Source organism: Ichthyophthirius multifiliis, assembly GCF_000220395.1.
Source record: "Ichthyophthirius multifiliis unplaced genomic scaffold scaff_1120509251432, whole genome shotgun sequence".
Lineage (NCBI taxonomy): Eukaryota > Ciliophora > Oligohymenophorea > Hymenostomatida > Ichthyophthirius > Ichthyophthirius multifiliis.
Genome location: NW_004085879.1, coordinates 1 through 12,426, shown reverse-complemented (window position 1 = coordinate 12,426; position 12,426 = coordinate 1). Strand labels below are relative to the sequence as shown.

Sequence of the window (12,426 nt, the reverse complement as noted above, 5' to 3'; positions counted from 1 at the left end):
GTAGTCAAGTCATAAGTAGGGAAGTGTAATCTATTATTAATTATGAAGAAAGCTAAGTTTCTATCACCGGGTTTAGCATAATCTTCAGGTTTTTCATTTTAATTGAAATGATAACCTGTCGACCAGTTAGATCTGTTTGCTTTAGGTGTTAATTTAATCCATCCTTAGATTGAGAATTCTAAAATTCCATTGAATTAATTTTAATAGGTTTTTAATTCTTATTAGCTCTTGGTTTCGTCTACATTGAATTTTTTATCTTCGACAACTACTTAATTAATGAATACATTGTTATATTCAAATTTTAGGTAGTGTTTACTTATGTTCCTTCATCATCTTCATCCCATTCGCTAATCTCTGACACAACGTTTAATTAGCCTCCTCCACTTGTTGTACCTGTTGTAGTAGTAGTTGTGCCTGTTGTAGTAGTAGTTGTTACTGTTTATCCATTTTAGTTTGTGGTTGTAGTAGTGCTGGTATTAGATCCTGGTTGGAAATCAGTTGGGGGAAGGTCATCATCTTATATAATATCATTATCTCCTCTGTAGTTTACTCTATAAACATAGACTTTTTCTTCAGATTAAGTAATTTATCCAGTATGCAAACTAGCAGGGTCATTTTTAATTGCATTTAGTAAAAATAATATGGTTAATAATACCAATATTCTTTTCATTTTTTTTTTTTCTTGTTTTTTTGTTTTTTTTTATTATTTTATTTTTATTTTATGAGGTTTTTATTTTTAGATTTTATAGATTTTATAGCAAATTATAATGCTTTTTGCGTTTTTAATTTAGAAAAAAAAAGAGCGTTTTTAAAATATATATAATTTTGTATTTTTTTTTAATAACTATATTGATACACAACATTTTTTTAATTTTACATTGATTATAAAAAAGTTTACTAAAAAAATAAAATTGGGTTATTTATTTAATTTATTTATGTTATTAGTAAGCTTTCTTATTTTCTAAATAATTTAAATACAGTTTGTATTTACAAATTAATATAAATCATTAATATATATTTGTTTTATTTAATTATAAATTTTATAAAAATTAAAAATAAATCTTATTTACTTTTTTTAAATTTTAAGAATTACTTTTATTTTTTATATTTTGATTTATGAAGTAAATTAAAAAATTATAAAAACGTAAACTAACTAAGAATTTATTTTTAAAAAACGCAAAAATACTGAGTAAATAAATATATTTATAAACTAAACCATAATGAAAATTTATCTTTAATAAAATATTACGAATAATATAAAAAGCATGATTTATTTTTTTAATTATAATTTACAATAAAAATATTTCTTTAATTAATTTATAATATTTTAAAAATATAATATCTTTTATAATTGTATATGTTTACTATAAAACATAAATAATATTAAAAAATTCAAAACATCAAATATTTTAAAATTTTTTAATTTAATTTAATTATTTATATTTATATTTGTATTTTAATTTTTAATTAAAAATTATATAAGATATAAAAATATTATATAATTTTAAAGAAATTAATACACTTAAAATAATTTTCAATCTTTTTTTCTTTATTCTTTATTCTTTTTTCTTTTTTTTTTTCTTAAGAAAATAATATTTGGAAACATATTAATAATTTATATATTTTCGATTCTTAATCTAATATAAATTATATTAAGTTAATGCTTTAAAAATTTTATTCTTTTTTTTATATTAAATTAAAAAAAATGAAAAATATAATATAATTATCTTAATAATTATCAAATGAATATATTTAACTTACAAAAACAAATTAAAATATATTGAAGTTAAAAGAATTAAAACTATTTTCTTTACTTCATTATAATTTAAATAATTTAGATATATTAAAAACATTTAAATTTACACAAAAACATTTTTAATATCAAAATATTGGGTACTCCAAAATACACGAAGAATAAGGTTTCAATATTTGTTTGTTTTACATTCCGAAATTCGCATATATGCCTTTACATGATCATCCAAACATGTTTGTTTTTTGCAAACCTATATTAGGAAAAGCAAAAAAAACAATTTTTCGACTAAATAATGAAAATGACAGACAAAAATAATTACAATATTAAAAAAAATTATGGAAAAATAATTTCTAGGACATATAAGAAGAATAGACAGTTGAAGCATAAATATGCGTTTAAAAATTAGTTTAATAAAATGATGAATGTGATATTATTGAACCTATTTAAAATAACTTACATGAAATTGTTTCTATTGAAAACTTTTGCTTTTTAGATATTTTAATACCTAATTATAATGAAGTCGAAGGAAGATTTTGTAATTTTTATCATCCAAAATAGGTCTTAGATGAATAAAATAAAATCATTAAATTTAAAATATATCCTGTTCCGATGAATGAATATAATGTTATTGAAGTAGAATCACCTTTAATATGAGATCTGTTTGAAAAAGAAAAAAAAATATATAATATAAAAAATGTTTTATTATTTAAATTGTTTATTATCTGTGAATAATATTAATTTTTAATATTTTTTTAAGAAAAATTAATCTTGAAATATTTAAATAAGAAAAACATTTCAATAATATTAAAATAAATATTAATTTCGTTTAAAATAATTTTGAAAAAAATTTTTAGACAATAAATTGGCTTAAAATTATTAATATTGAATAAAAATAAACTGTTTCTTTAAATTTTATAGAATTCTTAAAATATTATAAATTTTTGTTAGCCTTTTAATATAATTTTTTTAGTTTTAATATTATAATTATATGTTTTTAGATTTTAAATAAGTTTATTAAAATATTATTATTTTACTTTATATACATTTAATATTTTTATTTTTAATTTGATAGTTCAATTTATATTTGTTTATTATAGAAATTTTTTTTACCTATTTTTTTTTTTTATTAATAAATAAATAATTGATTTATAAATATTAATACTAATATTCATTTAATTAATCTCTAAATGCCAATAAGTATTTACAGAAAATAATATTCTTTTAATTAAAATTACCTATAGCTGCTGCTGCAATTAATTTTTTAGGTTCAAAAGGACCTAAAAATATAAATCCTCTATTAAATCCATCTTTCATTTATATCATATTTTCTTCAAATTTAGTTACATAAACTATTAAATATTAATTTGTATTATATATAAAAACAAAAAATATTTTACAAGCATCTTGTAGATGACAAAAATACTCCTTTTTAAATTTTGTTTCTTTATTTTGTAATTTTTCATATATATCTAACAATGTGTTAGTGGATATTTGATTTGATTAGAAAACATCATCATGCAAAATAACAAAAGGAGGTCTATAAGTAAATTTTATTTCTTTCTATAAATTCTATAATTTAAAAGTAAATAAAAAATTTTAAAATATTTTTTTTAAGAACTTTTGGTAACAATTTTAAAAAATCAGTTTTTAATGGAGGATAGAATTTCAAAAACTCTTCGTAAGTAAGTTCTAATTCCATTTTATTTTTTTAAATAAATTAAATAATTAGAATAATTAAAATTAAGAAAAGATATATTTTTTTAATAAAAAAAAGTAATAATTAATATTTTTTTTATTAAAAAAAAAAATTAAAATAAAAAATAAAAATAAATATAAATATAAATATATATATATTATTATATATATATATATATATATGTATATATATATCTATATATATTTATTTAGATTAAATAAAAATAAATTATATAATTTAAAAAAATAAAAAACTCACCATAATTTTCCTTTGATGCCCATAATATATGCAGTTATAAATCCAGCAGAATTAGGAAATTTTTTATTAATAGCTTTTTTTATAGTATAATAATCATTAACCGTGATTTTCCCATCTCTGTCTGTATCAGCTACTATTTTAATATCTTCCATATCTAATTTTCCATCTTAATTTTAATCAAGTAAAATAACAGCATCATTAGTCGTAAGTTTACCATCACCATCTTGATCTAATTTTTCTACAATATCTTTTTCAATCTTTGACCAATTTACTGAAATATAGCCTTTATGAGATAAATATTAAAGAAAGCAAAATGCACCTCCTGTTATTAATATTGCATACTTTCTAACTTCTCTACTTGCATAACCTGCTAGATAACCGAAAATTAATCCTGCAGTTACTTCTTTTCCTATTTATATTTATTATTAAGCTTATTTCATTTTATTATTTTTATGTGTTTTTATTGCAACCTTCTAATTTTTTTCAATATTTCTATTTTCCATTTTTTTTTTATTCATTTAATAAATAATATTTATTAAGTTTATTTTATTTCATGTAAATAATAATTTATATTTATCTTCTTTTTATATTATTAAAAAATAATAAATTAGTTTAAATTAAAGAATTTGTAATAATTATGAAAATCAAGTGTATTTCAATAAAAATAATAAAGCATAAAAAATACAAAAAAAAGCATAAAAATAAATTTATTCTTAAATATACAACCTCTCGATTGAATTAGTTTGCAATTGTATCTCTTAACCAATAAACTGTATCCTAAGTTTTATAAAATCTATATATACATTATCAATAGCAATATATTCATTAATATGCATATATAGCCTATATAAATAATATATAATATTTCAACTGCTTTTCATTTATAATAATTCCATTATTGACAGCATTTTTATAAAATTTTATAATATATAATTAATTTATTTATATATAACATTTACTTACTTTTTATTAATCTATATATACAAGTAATAAAATTTAGTTTTATTTATTTATCGTTTTCTTTATTATGTTTTAAAACCTCCTCTAATTAATAAAAGAAGAATTTATTTCTAATAAAACAAGTTAAAATATTATTGTTTCTTCTATATTTATGAGTCTAATATTAATTCTAATGATTGTATTCGTATTAAATTTATTAGAATAAGATTGCAACGAAAATGGTTTTTGTTTTTATTTAAAAAATAAAAATATTATTTGGTAGTATAAAATAATTTTAATAAATAAGGAAATAAATTAACACTATAATCATTTATATATGATATTTAATCAAATAAGAAAACCATGTTTTTCATTACCAAACTAAATAAGCGCTTTGCTTTTACAATTGTTTAAGTTATTCCCTTGCTTATTTTTTTTTTTATATTATTATTAACCTTTATTTTTACAAAAAATAATAGAGTATAGTATATTAAAATTTTAGACCTGAATTCTAAAAGAAAATATAAATTCGAAAAAATGTTAATAAGCAGAAAGTTTTAAGTCCGAATAAAATTAAAAAATTAAAATAAGAAGATAAACAAGTTAATTAAATAATTTAACATTATCAAACAAAATAAACTTAAAAATTAAAAACTCCATATAGATGATTTGTTTATACTTTTAGTAGGATATACAAACGAAACTTATTAATTAAAAAACTATTAATTTATTGATATAATTAATATTATAATCTAATGTATATAATTATTTTAATAAAATATTTAACTTTTTGTTTTATATTAATTTTAATCATAAAATAAAATATAATTTCCTTATAAAAAAAAATATAAAGATAATTAATAATCTTATTTTTAGAATAAATGAAATTGAAACAATAGCGAAATCATTATTAAGATTATTAAGGCTATTATTATTAGTTATACATTTAATCAATAACATTTTAGAAATATTTTTTGCATTCGTTTCTTTTAATTTTTAATGTATTAGTCATACATTCGATTTTCTGGAAAGACTCATGATTTAAATGAATACTTTTAGCCTATTCAAACGAATGAAGCCCTTCTTTTTTTCCCAAATTAATCATATTCTTAAAAATAGCCTAACAAATCTCCTAATTAGCGCACATTTCTTTAATATTGAATTCGATATTTCTCTTCTTTCCTTCCCTCTTTAAATAATCTATATTAGGCACAACAATAGCTACTAATGTAGATTACAATGAATCTCCATAAACGAAAACTTCTTCTACTCCATCAGCTCTTAAATAGATATTTTCTATTTTATCCGGTGCAATATATTCACCTTGACTTAATTTGAAGATGTTTTTTTTCCTATCAATTATACTGATACATCCTTTTTCTATATTTAAACAACCTACGTCTCCACTCTTAATCCACCCTTCCTAATCTAATATTTCGTCTGTCTTTTCCTTTTCTTTATAATAACCAGAAAATACTCCGTTACCCCTAATAAATATTTCTCCTCTGGGTGCAAGATTCCCTTATTTGTCCAAATCACTTGATTTATATCCCATTTCTGGTATGTCTACTAGTTTAAATTCCATATGGGATCTAGTACCTCCTACATGTCCTATATCTCCATCTTCTAAGTGTGTACTAAATGATGCTCCTGTAGTTTCTGTTTACCCGTATCCTTCTAATATTGGAATACTAAATACGGCTTTTAAATATACTAAAACATCTGTACTTATAGGAGCTCCTCCTACTATTGCAAATTTAACGTTTCCTCCTAAAGCTATATATTTGTTTTAATAAAAATATATTTTAATTATATTTTTTTTTAAAAAAAATACCTTTTTTAACTTTATTAAAAATTAAGAAGTCCCATAAGAAATGTGTATATTTTCCTCTTTTAGCATTATAGATTTTCCATTTTAATGCAAAATTTAAAATATAAGACAAAAACCCTTTTTTTATTTCAAACTCCGATCTAATAATATCATAAAATTTATTATATACCCTAGGAACGCCAGAAAATACAGTAGGTTTAATTAATTCTAAATCATTTTTAATTTTTCTAATATCTCCAGAATAAAAGGCAATTTAAGCACCAAAATAAATCATAGTAGATACTGAAATTCTTTCTAAAATATGCGGCAAAGGTAAATAGGACATAAACACATCTCCGTTTTAAAAATTCTCCTCTGTTGCAATCGCAATAACAGAAACAAAATTTTAATGATTAATTAAAGCTCCTTTAGGGGTTCCTGTAGTACCAGAAGTGTAAGAAAAAGTCACTATATCATTAGTTTTAACTTATTTATATTCTAAATGATCTACAGGGGTTAGTAAATCTGAAAATCTAATAATAACAAGGCCTAATTCTTATAATTATTAAATTTTTTCTTAAGAAATATCATCAATAATAACTACTTAATTCAAATTATGTGTATTTAGAGTCTTAAGAAGCACATCTACACCTTCTTCTGAGCAAAAAATGGTCTCAAGTCCAGTTTATTCTAGAATATAAGATGTTGATTATGGTCCTAAAGTATCATAAAAAGGAACCATAGTTTTATTATAAAGGAAATTCGAATACTCTAAAAGGAGCCATTCTTCCCTGTTTTTGGAAAAAATTCCCACTAATTCCATTTTTATACCCTCATGCTCTTCTGAAACTGTAAATAAACTTTTTTATTCTATATGAGTACCTATAATTTCCGCGAGTTTTTTACATTCTTGATAAGAACGCCATTATACTTTATCTTATTCTATTCTCCCCAATAAAGGACAGTTCTTATATTTTTTCACGGCTTCTAAAAATATATCTTACATAGTAAAACATATTCCGTCAGGTGAGTTTTTTAAAGATTCAAATGATGATTAGGTTCTAAAAACTGCAGTTTCACCATCTTTTGGGTTTGTGGTGGGTTTAGTGTATATGTAATGCTTTTCTTTATTTGGGGCCCCTGTTAATATATGTTGGACGGCTAGTATTGGAAAGGTTATCATTTTTTTTTTAATTATTATTGTTTTTTTTCTTTAAAATATATGTATATATATATATATAATATTTTTTATTTATTTGTAATATTATTTTGTTTCATATCTTTTAAATTATTAATAAAAATACATAATATTTAGTTCTGTAAAAAATTTAATACGTAATTAAATATTTGTTTTTAAATTAATATAAATAATGAAATACTAAAAAATATAAATATATTAATAAAATATTAAATACATTAAAAAATAATATTTTTTTGTAAATAAAACTTTAAAAATATAAGAAATGCCATTTTAAACGATTTTTACTATTAAGTATTAAGTTTTTTTCTAACTTTAAAATTAATATATATAAAAACAATATTATTAAGAAATTAACATTTTTATAAAAAAATCAAAATTTCTTATTTATATATAAATTTTATTTAATATAATTTAAATTATAATTTATTTTTTTAAAATATTTAAATTATATTTATTCAAATAAAAATGCATCCAAATTCAAATATGATAAGTGTTATAAAATCTGAACTTAATTCAAATAGAAGACCTTTAATTTTATTATAAATAATAAGAGGTTAAATACTTTTAAGTTTTTTAAAAAACTTTTTCATATTTTAATTTTTATATTCTATATATTCTCAATTTACTTAATACATTTAAACTTTGTTCAATTAACTATGTAATTAAATATAAACCATATTTTAATTTTGCCCTTTCTAAATAAGATCAATAATAGGTTAAAACAAAAAAAATCACAAATACATTTTTTTTAATTTTATAAAATCTTTTTCTTTTTATTTTATAATATAGGTACTCCTATTTTAGTTTTACTAACTATCTATTTTTTATTTAGATAATCTTTCTTTTTAAATGAAAATTATTAGCAATTTCATATTATTTTATATATATTTACAATGGTTATGTTCACATTGACTTATTTAATAGTTCCTGGTTATTTTGATTCTTAGGAAGATAAGTAATAAATATAATTAGATTTAGCTAAAAAACTAGAGTTATAAGATAATCATAAAATTTTATGTTAGTAATGTCAATTACCTAAATTAATAAGGTCTAAACACTGTTAAAGTTGTTAAAAGTAAATTATATAAAATTATATATAATTATATAAATATAAAATATCCAGATGTATAGCTAAATTTGAATTTCATTCATAAGTAATAGGAAAATGTATAGGAGCTGGAAATTTGCCTTATTATTTTTTTTTTTGTATAAGCTTAAATATTCTTTTAATATTTTAGTAACTTTTTAATATTTATTATTTAACTACAATATTTATTATTAGATTATATTTGATGATAAATGTTTAACTCTATAATAATTATATTATTTAAATATTTTTTTAGATAAGAATTATAATACATTTATCTTTATAAATATGTGAAAATACAATTTTAGTAAATGAACTTAATTTATTATTAATAAAATAACATTTTAATTCTATATATAAAACAAAAAAAAATTAGATATCACACAATCTTACATTTTTCGAATCAGAAAATTATAGAAAACTAACTTATTTATGGAGAAGTTAACTAAAAGATTATTATAACCCTTTCGATAAAGGATATTTAGTGAACATTTTTGAGTTTATGATTGTGATTTCATTAAGAAGAAAAAAATAAATATAAAATAATGAACATAAAGCAATACCTTAAGAGGAAACTTAAAATTTAGAATAAAGCTAAACTAATTTAAAAATAGAAAATGATATAAAACAAAATATATTTTTAGATGATAATTAATTACAAAATGAAAAATATATAAATTGGTTAAATCAAAAATATTATACTATAATAGATATTCCAAACTGTCCTGTAAGAAAATTTGCATAAATACAAATATAATAATAATTAAAAGCTAAAAATAATCATTTATTTACACCTTAAGAAGAATAGTAATTAAAATTAAAATAAGAATAATTATAAAATGAAATGAAAGAATAAATTAATACAAGATAATAAGATGCGATTAATTAATAGAAAGAATATCTAAAGAAAAATCCTGAAATTGCAAAGAAAATGCAATAATAAATGAAAGAAGATATTATTTAATACAGAAAATCTTAAGCTACAGATGTAAATCCGTTCGAGTTTTAAAAAAGAATAGAATAAAATTATATTTTAATGTTTGGATAAGAAGAATATAATAAAGTAATGTAATAATGCTTATAACTTTAGGAAAAAAATTTGAAATAGAAATAAAAAAATAAATAGATATTCCTTAAAATGAAACTAAAAAATAAGAAAATAAAATTTAATAATAATATTAACCTTAAAAAAACCAAAATATAAATATGATTCATTAATAAAATTAATAATATGTATGATTTTTTATAAAATATTATATAAATGATATTTAAATGAAAAAAATATTAAAATATAAAAAATATATATATAATAAATTAATATATATAGATATAAATACATATATATTATTTAATTATTTTTATTTTTTGACTTGAAAATTTATATTATATTTTTTTTAATACATATTAATTTAAATATTTATACAATATATAATTAAAATTATTATTTAAGTTGATAAAAGTTAAAAGTTTTAAATATAAAAATATATATAATTATTAAAAAATATATATATTAAAATTATGTCTTAAAGTTTTAGAATTAATTTATTTTTTTATTATTATTAAATATATATATTATTTTTACAATATTTTTATTTATTTTTTTATTTTATTTAATTTTTTTTTTAAAATATTATAATATTAATAAAAATCTTAAAATATTAATTTAATTTTTTTTATTTTAATATAAATATACATTATATAACACAAAAATTTTTATTTATCGTCATATTAATAAGTAAAAATATTAAACAAAATAATTTATAATTTATATATCATATTATTATATTTAAATTAAAAAAAAAATTATTAAATATTTAAATTTTTGTTATAAAAGATAAAAATAAATAAAAAATTATAAATTTTTATAATAATTAATTTTTTTTATTTCTTATTTAAATTTTTTTTTTTATTAATATAAATTTGTAAAATAATTTATGTTATATATAAAAAATATAAAATTTTATTAATATGAAATCAAATAATTAATAACAATAATATTATATTACTGAAAATATTATTTTTTAAGATGAAAATAATAACAATGAATTAAATTAAATAAAATAAAATTAATCTATATTATTGATAAGTAAATTTTAAAATCATTTATTTTTTTATAGATTTTTTATAATAAAAAGAAATAGAACAAAGCTAAAATGATTAATTAATGAATAATATAAATTAGACAAATAATAAAGATAATTTAAAATGGAGTATATTTGAGTAAAAACTAAAAGATCAAAATAAATAATATAATTAAGGACTATTAAATAAAAGTATAAATGTAAACTAAAAACATATATATATATATTAATATATATTTATATATTTATATTTATATTTATATTATTTTTTTTTTTTTTATTATTTTTAAAAGGAAATTGAATTTTATTAATAATAAATATAACAGGTATCTACATAATAATAATATTTTATTTCATAATTAGAAAAACACAAAAATAAAGAAGATTATTATGAAATATAATTCTAAAATTTAAACCCAAACTATGATTCATTACAATTATCTAATACTAATTTTTTATAAAAGAGTGAATGTGATATTGATATAATTTAAGATTGTAATAATAAATAATAGCAAAGTTATTATAATTAGATTTTGGAAGAATAAAGTTAATATTTTTAAAAGTAAATATCTTAATTGCATTAATTTTATAAATAATAAAATGATTATAATTTAAATTAGTATACTAATTGTTTATTAGAATAAAATAATAAATTAATTTTTCAAAATAAGATACTTTAAAATAAAATTTAAAACTTAAAAGAAAAAATTAAAATTATTAAATTACAAATTAAAAATTAAAGAATGATATTTTGAATTATACTACCTAAATAAATGACATTAAAAATGCTTATTTCATATAAGATGAATAAAAAGATTTAAAAATAAAATAATTAGAAGAAAATAATGCTAATTATATAAAAGAAAACTAATAATAAAGTTGTTTAATTCACTATTTATAATAATAAATAATATAATATTAAGGATAAATATAATTATAGGAAGAAAATATAACTAAACTATAACTTTAAGATATAAAAATTATTTAATAAGGTTAATTAATAAATTAACTAAATTAAGAAATTAAAATTTTAGAATTAAAGTTGAATGAAAAGAAAAGTATAAAAAAATAAAAAAAAAATGATTAAAACGAAATTAATATTTTAAATAATGACAATTTTTTAGAAAATTTTTAAGCTTAAAATTTAAATTAATTGGAAGCTTAGGGTAAATAAAAAGATTAACTTATTTAAAATTTATAAATAGAAAATTAAGGTTTTATTCAATAAATTTAAGAATATTAGGTTTAAATAAACGAATTTAAAGAAAATAAATTTGCATAAATATAAGATTCTGATAATTATTTTAGTAAATAAATTTCTTATTATTAATTATAAATTTAAGAGCAAAATGATATTATTAAATAATTAAATTAATAAATTAATTAAAATAAGAAATAATTGATAATTAAGATTATAAAATTTATATAATTATAAAATAAATATGATGAGAATAATTAAAAATTAAAAGTTTAATAGAATTAATTAAAAAACGATTAATATTAAAATTAGAAAGAAAAATAATAAAATTAATTATAGGAAGAAAAAATAGATCAAATTTTATATATAATAAATTAAAAATTTGGAATTTAAAATTAAAATT

At 17.0% G+C, this 12,426-nt stretch overlaps 3 protein-coding genes across 3 annotated transcripts, besides 25 other annotated features; all 3 read right to left on the bottom strand. All coding sequences in view use genetic code 6, as the record gives it.

Moving 5' to 3' along the window:
- Nucleotides 1-4: 4 nt before the first annotated feature.
- Nucleotides 5-670, bottom strand: IMG5_203330 (hypothetical protein; the record flags this gene model as incomplete). Its single annotated transcript, XM_004023828.1, has 1 exon — nt 5-670. The coding sequence occupies one exon, from the start codon at nt 668-670 to the stop codon at nt 5-7; it is 666 nt and encodes a 221-aa protein (XP_004023877.1).
- Nucleotides 387-440: a microsatellite.
- Nucleotides 664-721: a microsatellite.
- Nucleotides 669-723: a microsatellite.
- Nucleotides 706-756: a microsatellite.
- A 785-nt stretch (nt 757-1,541) lies between these two features.
- Nucleotides 1,542-1,580: a microsatellite.
- A 1,074-nt stretch (nt 1,581-2,654) lies between these two features.
- Nucleotides 2,655-2,693: a microsatellite.
- Nucleotides 2,681-2,739: a microsatellite.
- Nucleotides 2,740-3,549: 810 nt separating this feature from the next.
- Nucleotides 3,550-3,584: a microsatellite.
- Nucleotides 3,550-3,590: a microsatellite.
- Nucleotides 3,565-3,606: a microsatellite.
- Nucleotides 3,584-3,653: a microsatellite.
- Nucleotides 3,654-3,699: a microsatellite.
- Nucleotides 3,700-3,703: 4 nt separating this feature from the next.
- IMG5_203320 (hypothetical protein) lies at nt 3,704-4,147 on the bottom strand (the record flags this gene model as incomplete). Its single annotated transcript, XM_004023827.1, has 1 exon — nt 3,704-4,147. The coding sequence occupies one exon, from the start codon at nt 4,145-4,147 to the stop codon at nt 3,704-3,706; it is 444 nt and encodes a 147-aa protein (XP_004023876.1).
- A 1,377-nt stretch (nt 4,148-5,524) lies between these two features.
- IMG5_203310 (hypothetical protein) lies at nt 5,525-7,639 on the bottom strand (the record flags this gene model as incomplete). The annotated part of the gene is made up of 2 exons (XM_004023826.1): nt 5,525-6,422; nt 6,481-7,639. 2 exons carry the CDS (start codon nt 7,637-7,639, stop codon nt 5,551-5,553), a joined length of 2,031 nt encoding a protein of 676 aa, XP_004023875.1. The 3' UTR covers nt 5,525-5,550.
- A 196-nt stretch (nt 7,640-7,835) lies between these two features.
- Nucleotides 7,836-7,882: a microsatellite.
- A 169-nt stretch (nt 7,883-8,051) lies between these two features.
- Nucleotides 8,052-8,113: a microsatellite.
- Nucleotides 8,114-8,734: 621 nt separating this feature from the next.
- Nucleotides 8,735-8,766: a microsatellite.
- A 1,242-nt stretch (nt 8,767-10,008) lies between these two features.
- Nucleotides 10,009-10,046: a microsatellite.
- Nucleotides 10,034-10,089: a microsatellite.
- A 241-nt stretch (nt 10,090-10,330) lies between these two features.
- Nucleotides 10,331-10,369: a microsatellite.
- Nucleotides 10,332-10,365: a microsatellite.
- Nucleotides 10,369-10,407: a microsatellite.
- A 196-nt stretch (nt 10,408-10,603) lies between these two features.
- Nucleotides 10,604-10,666: a microsatellite.
- A 373-nt stretch (nt 10,667-11,039) lies between these two features.
- Nucleotides 11,040-11,093: a microsatellite.
- Nucleotides 11,042-11,089: a microsatellite.
- Nucleotides 11,094-11,503: 410 nt separating the features above from the next.
- Nucleotides 11,504-11,566: a microsatellite.
- Nucleotides 11,567-12,179: 613 nt separating this feature from the next.
- Nucleotides 12,180-12,226: a microsatellite.
- Nucleotides 12,227-12,426: the final 200 nt, after the last annotated feature.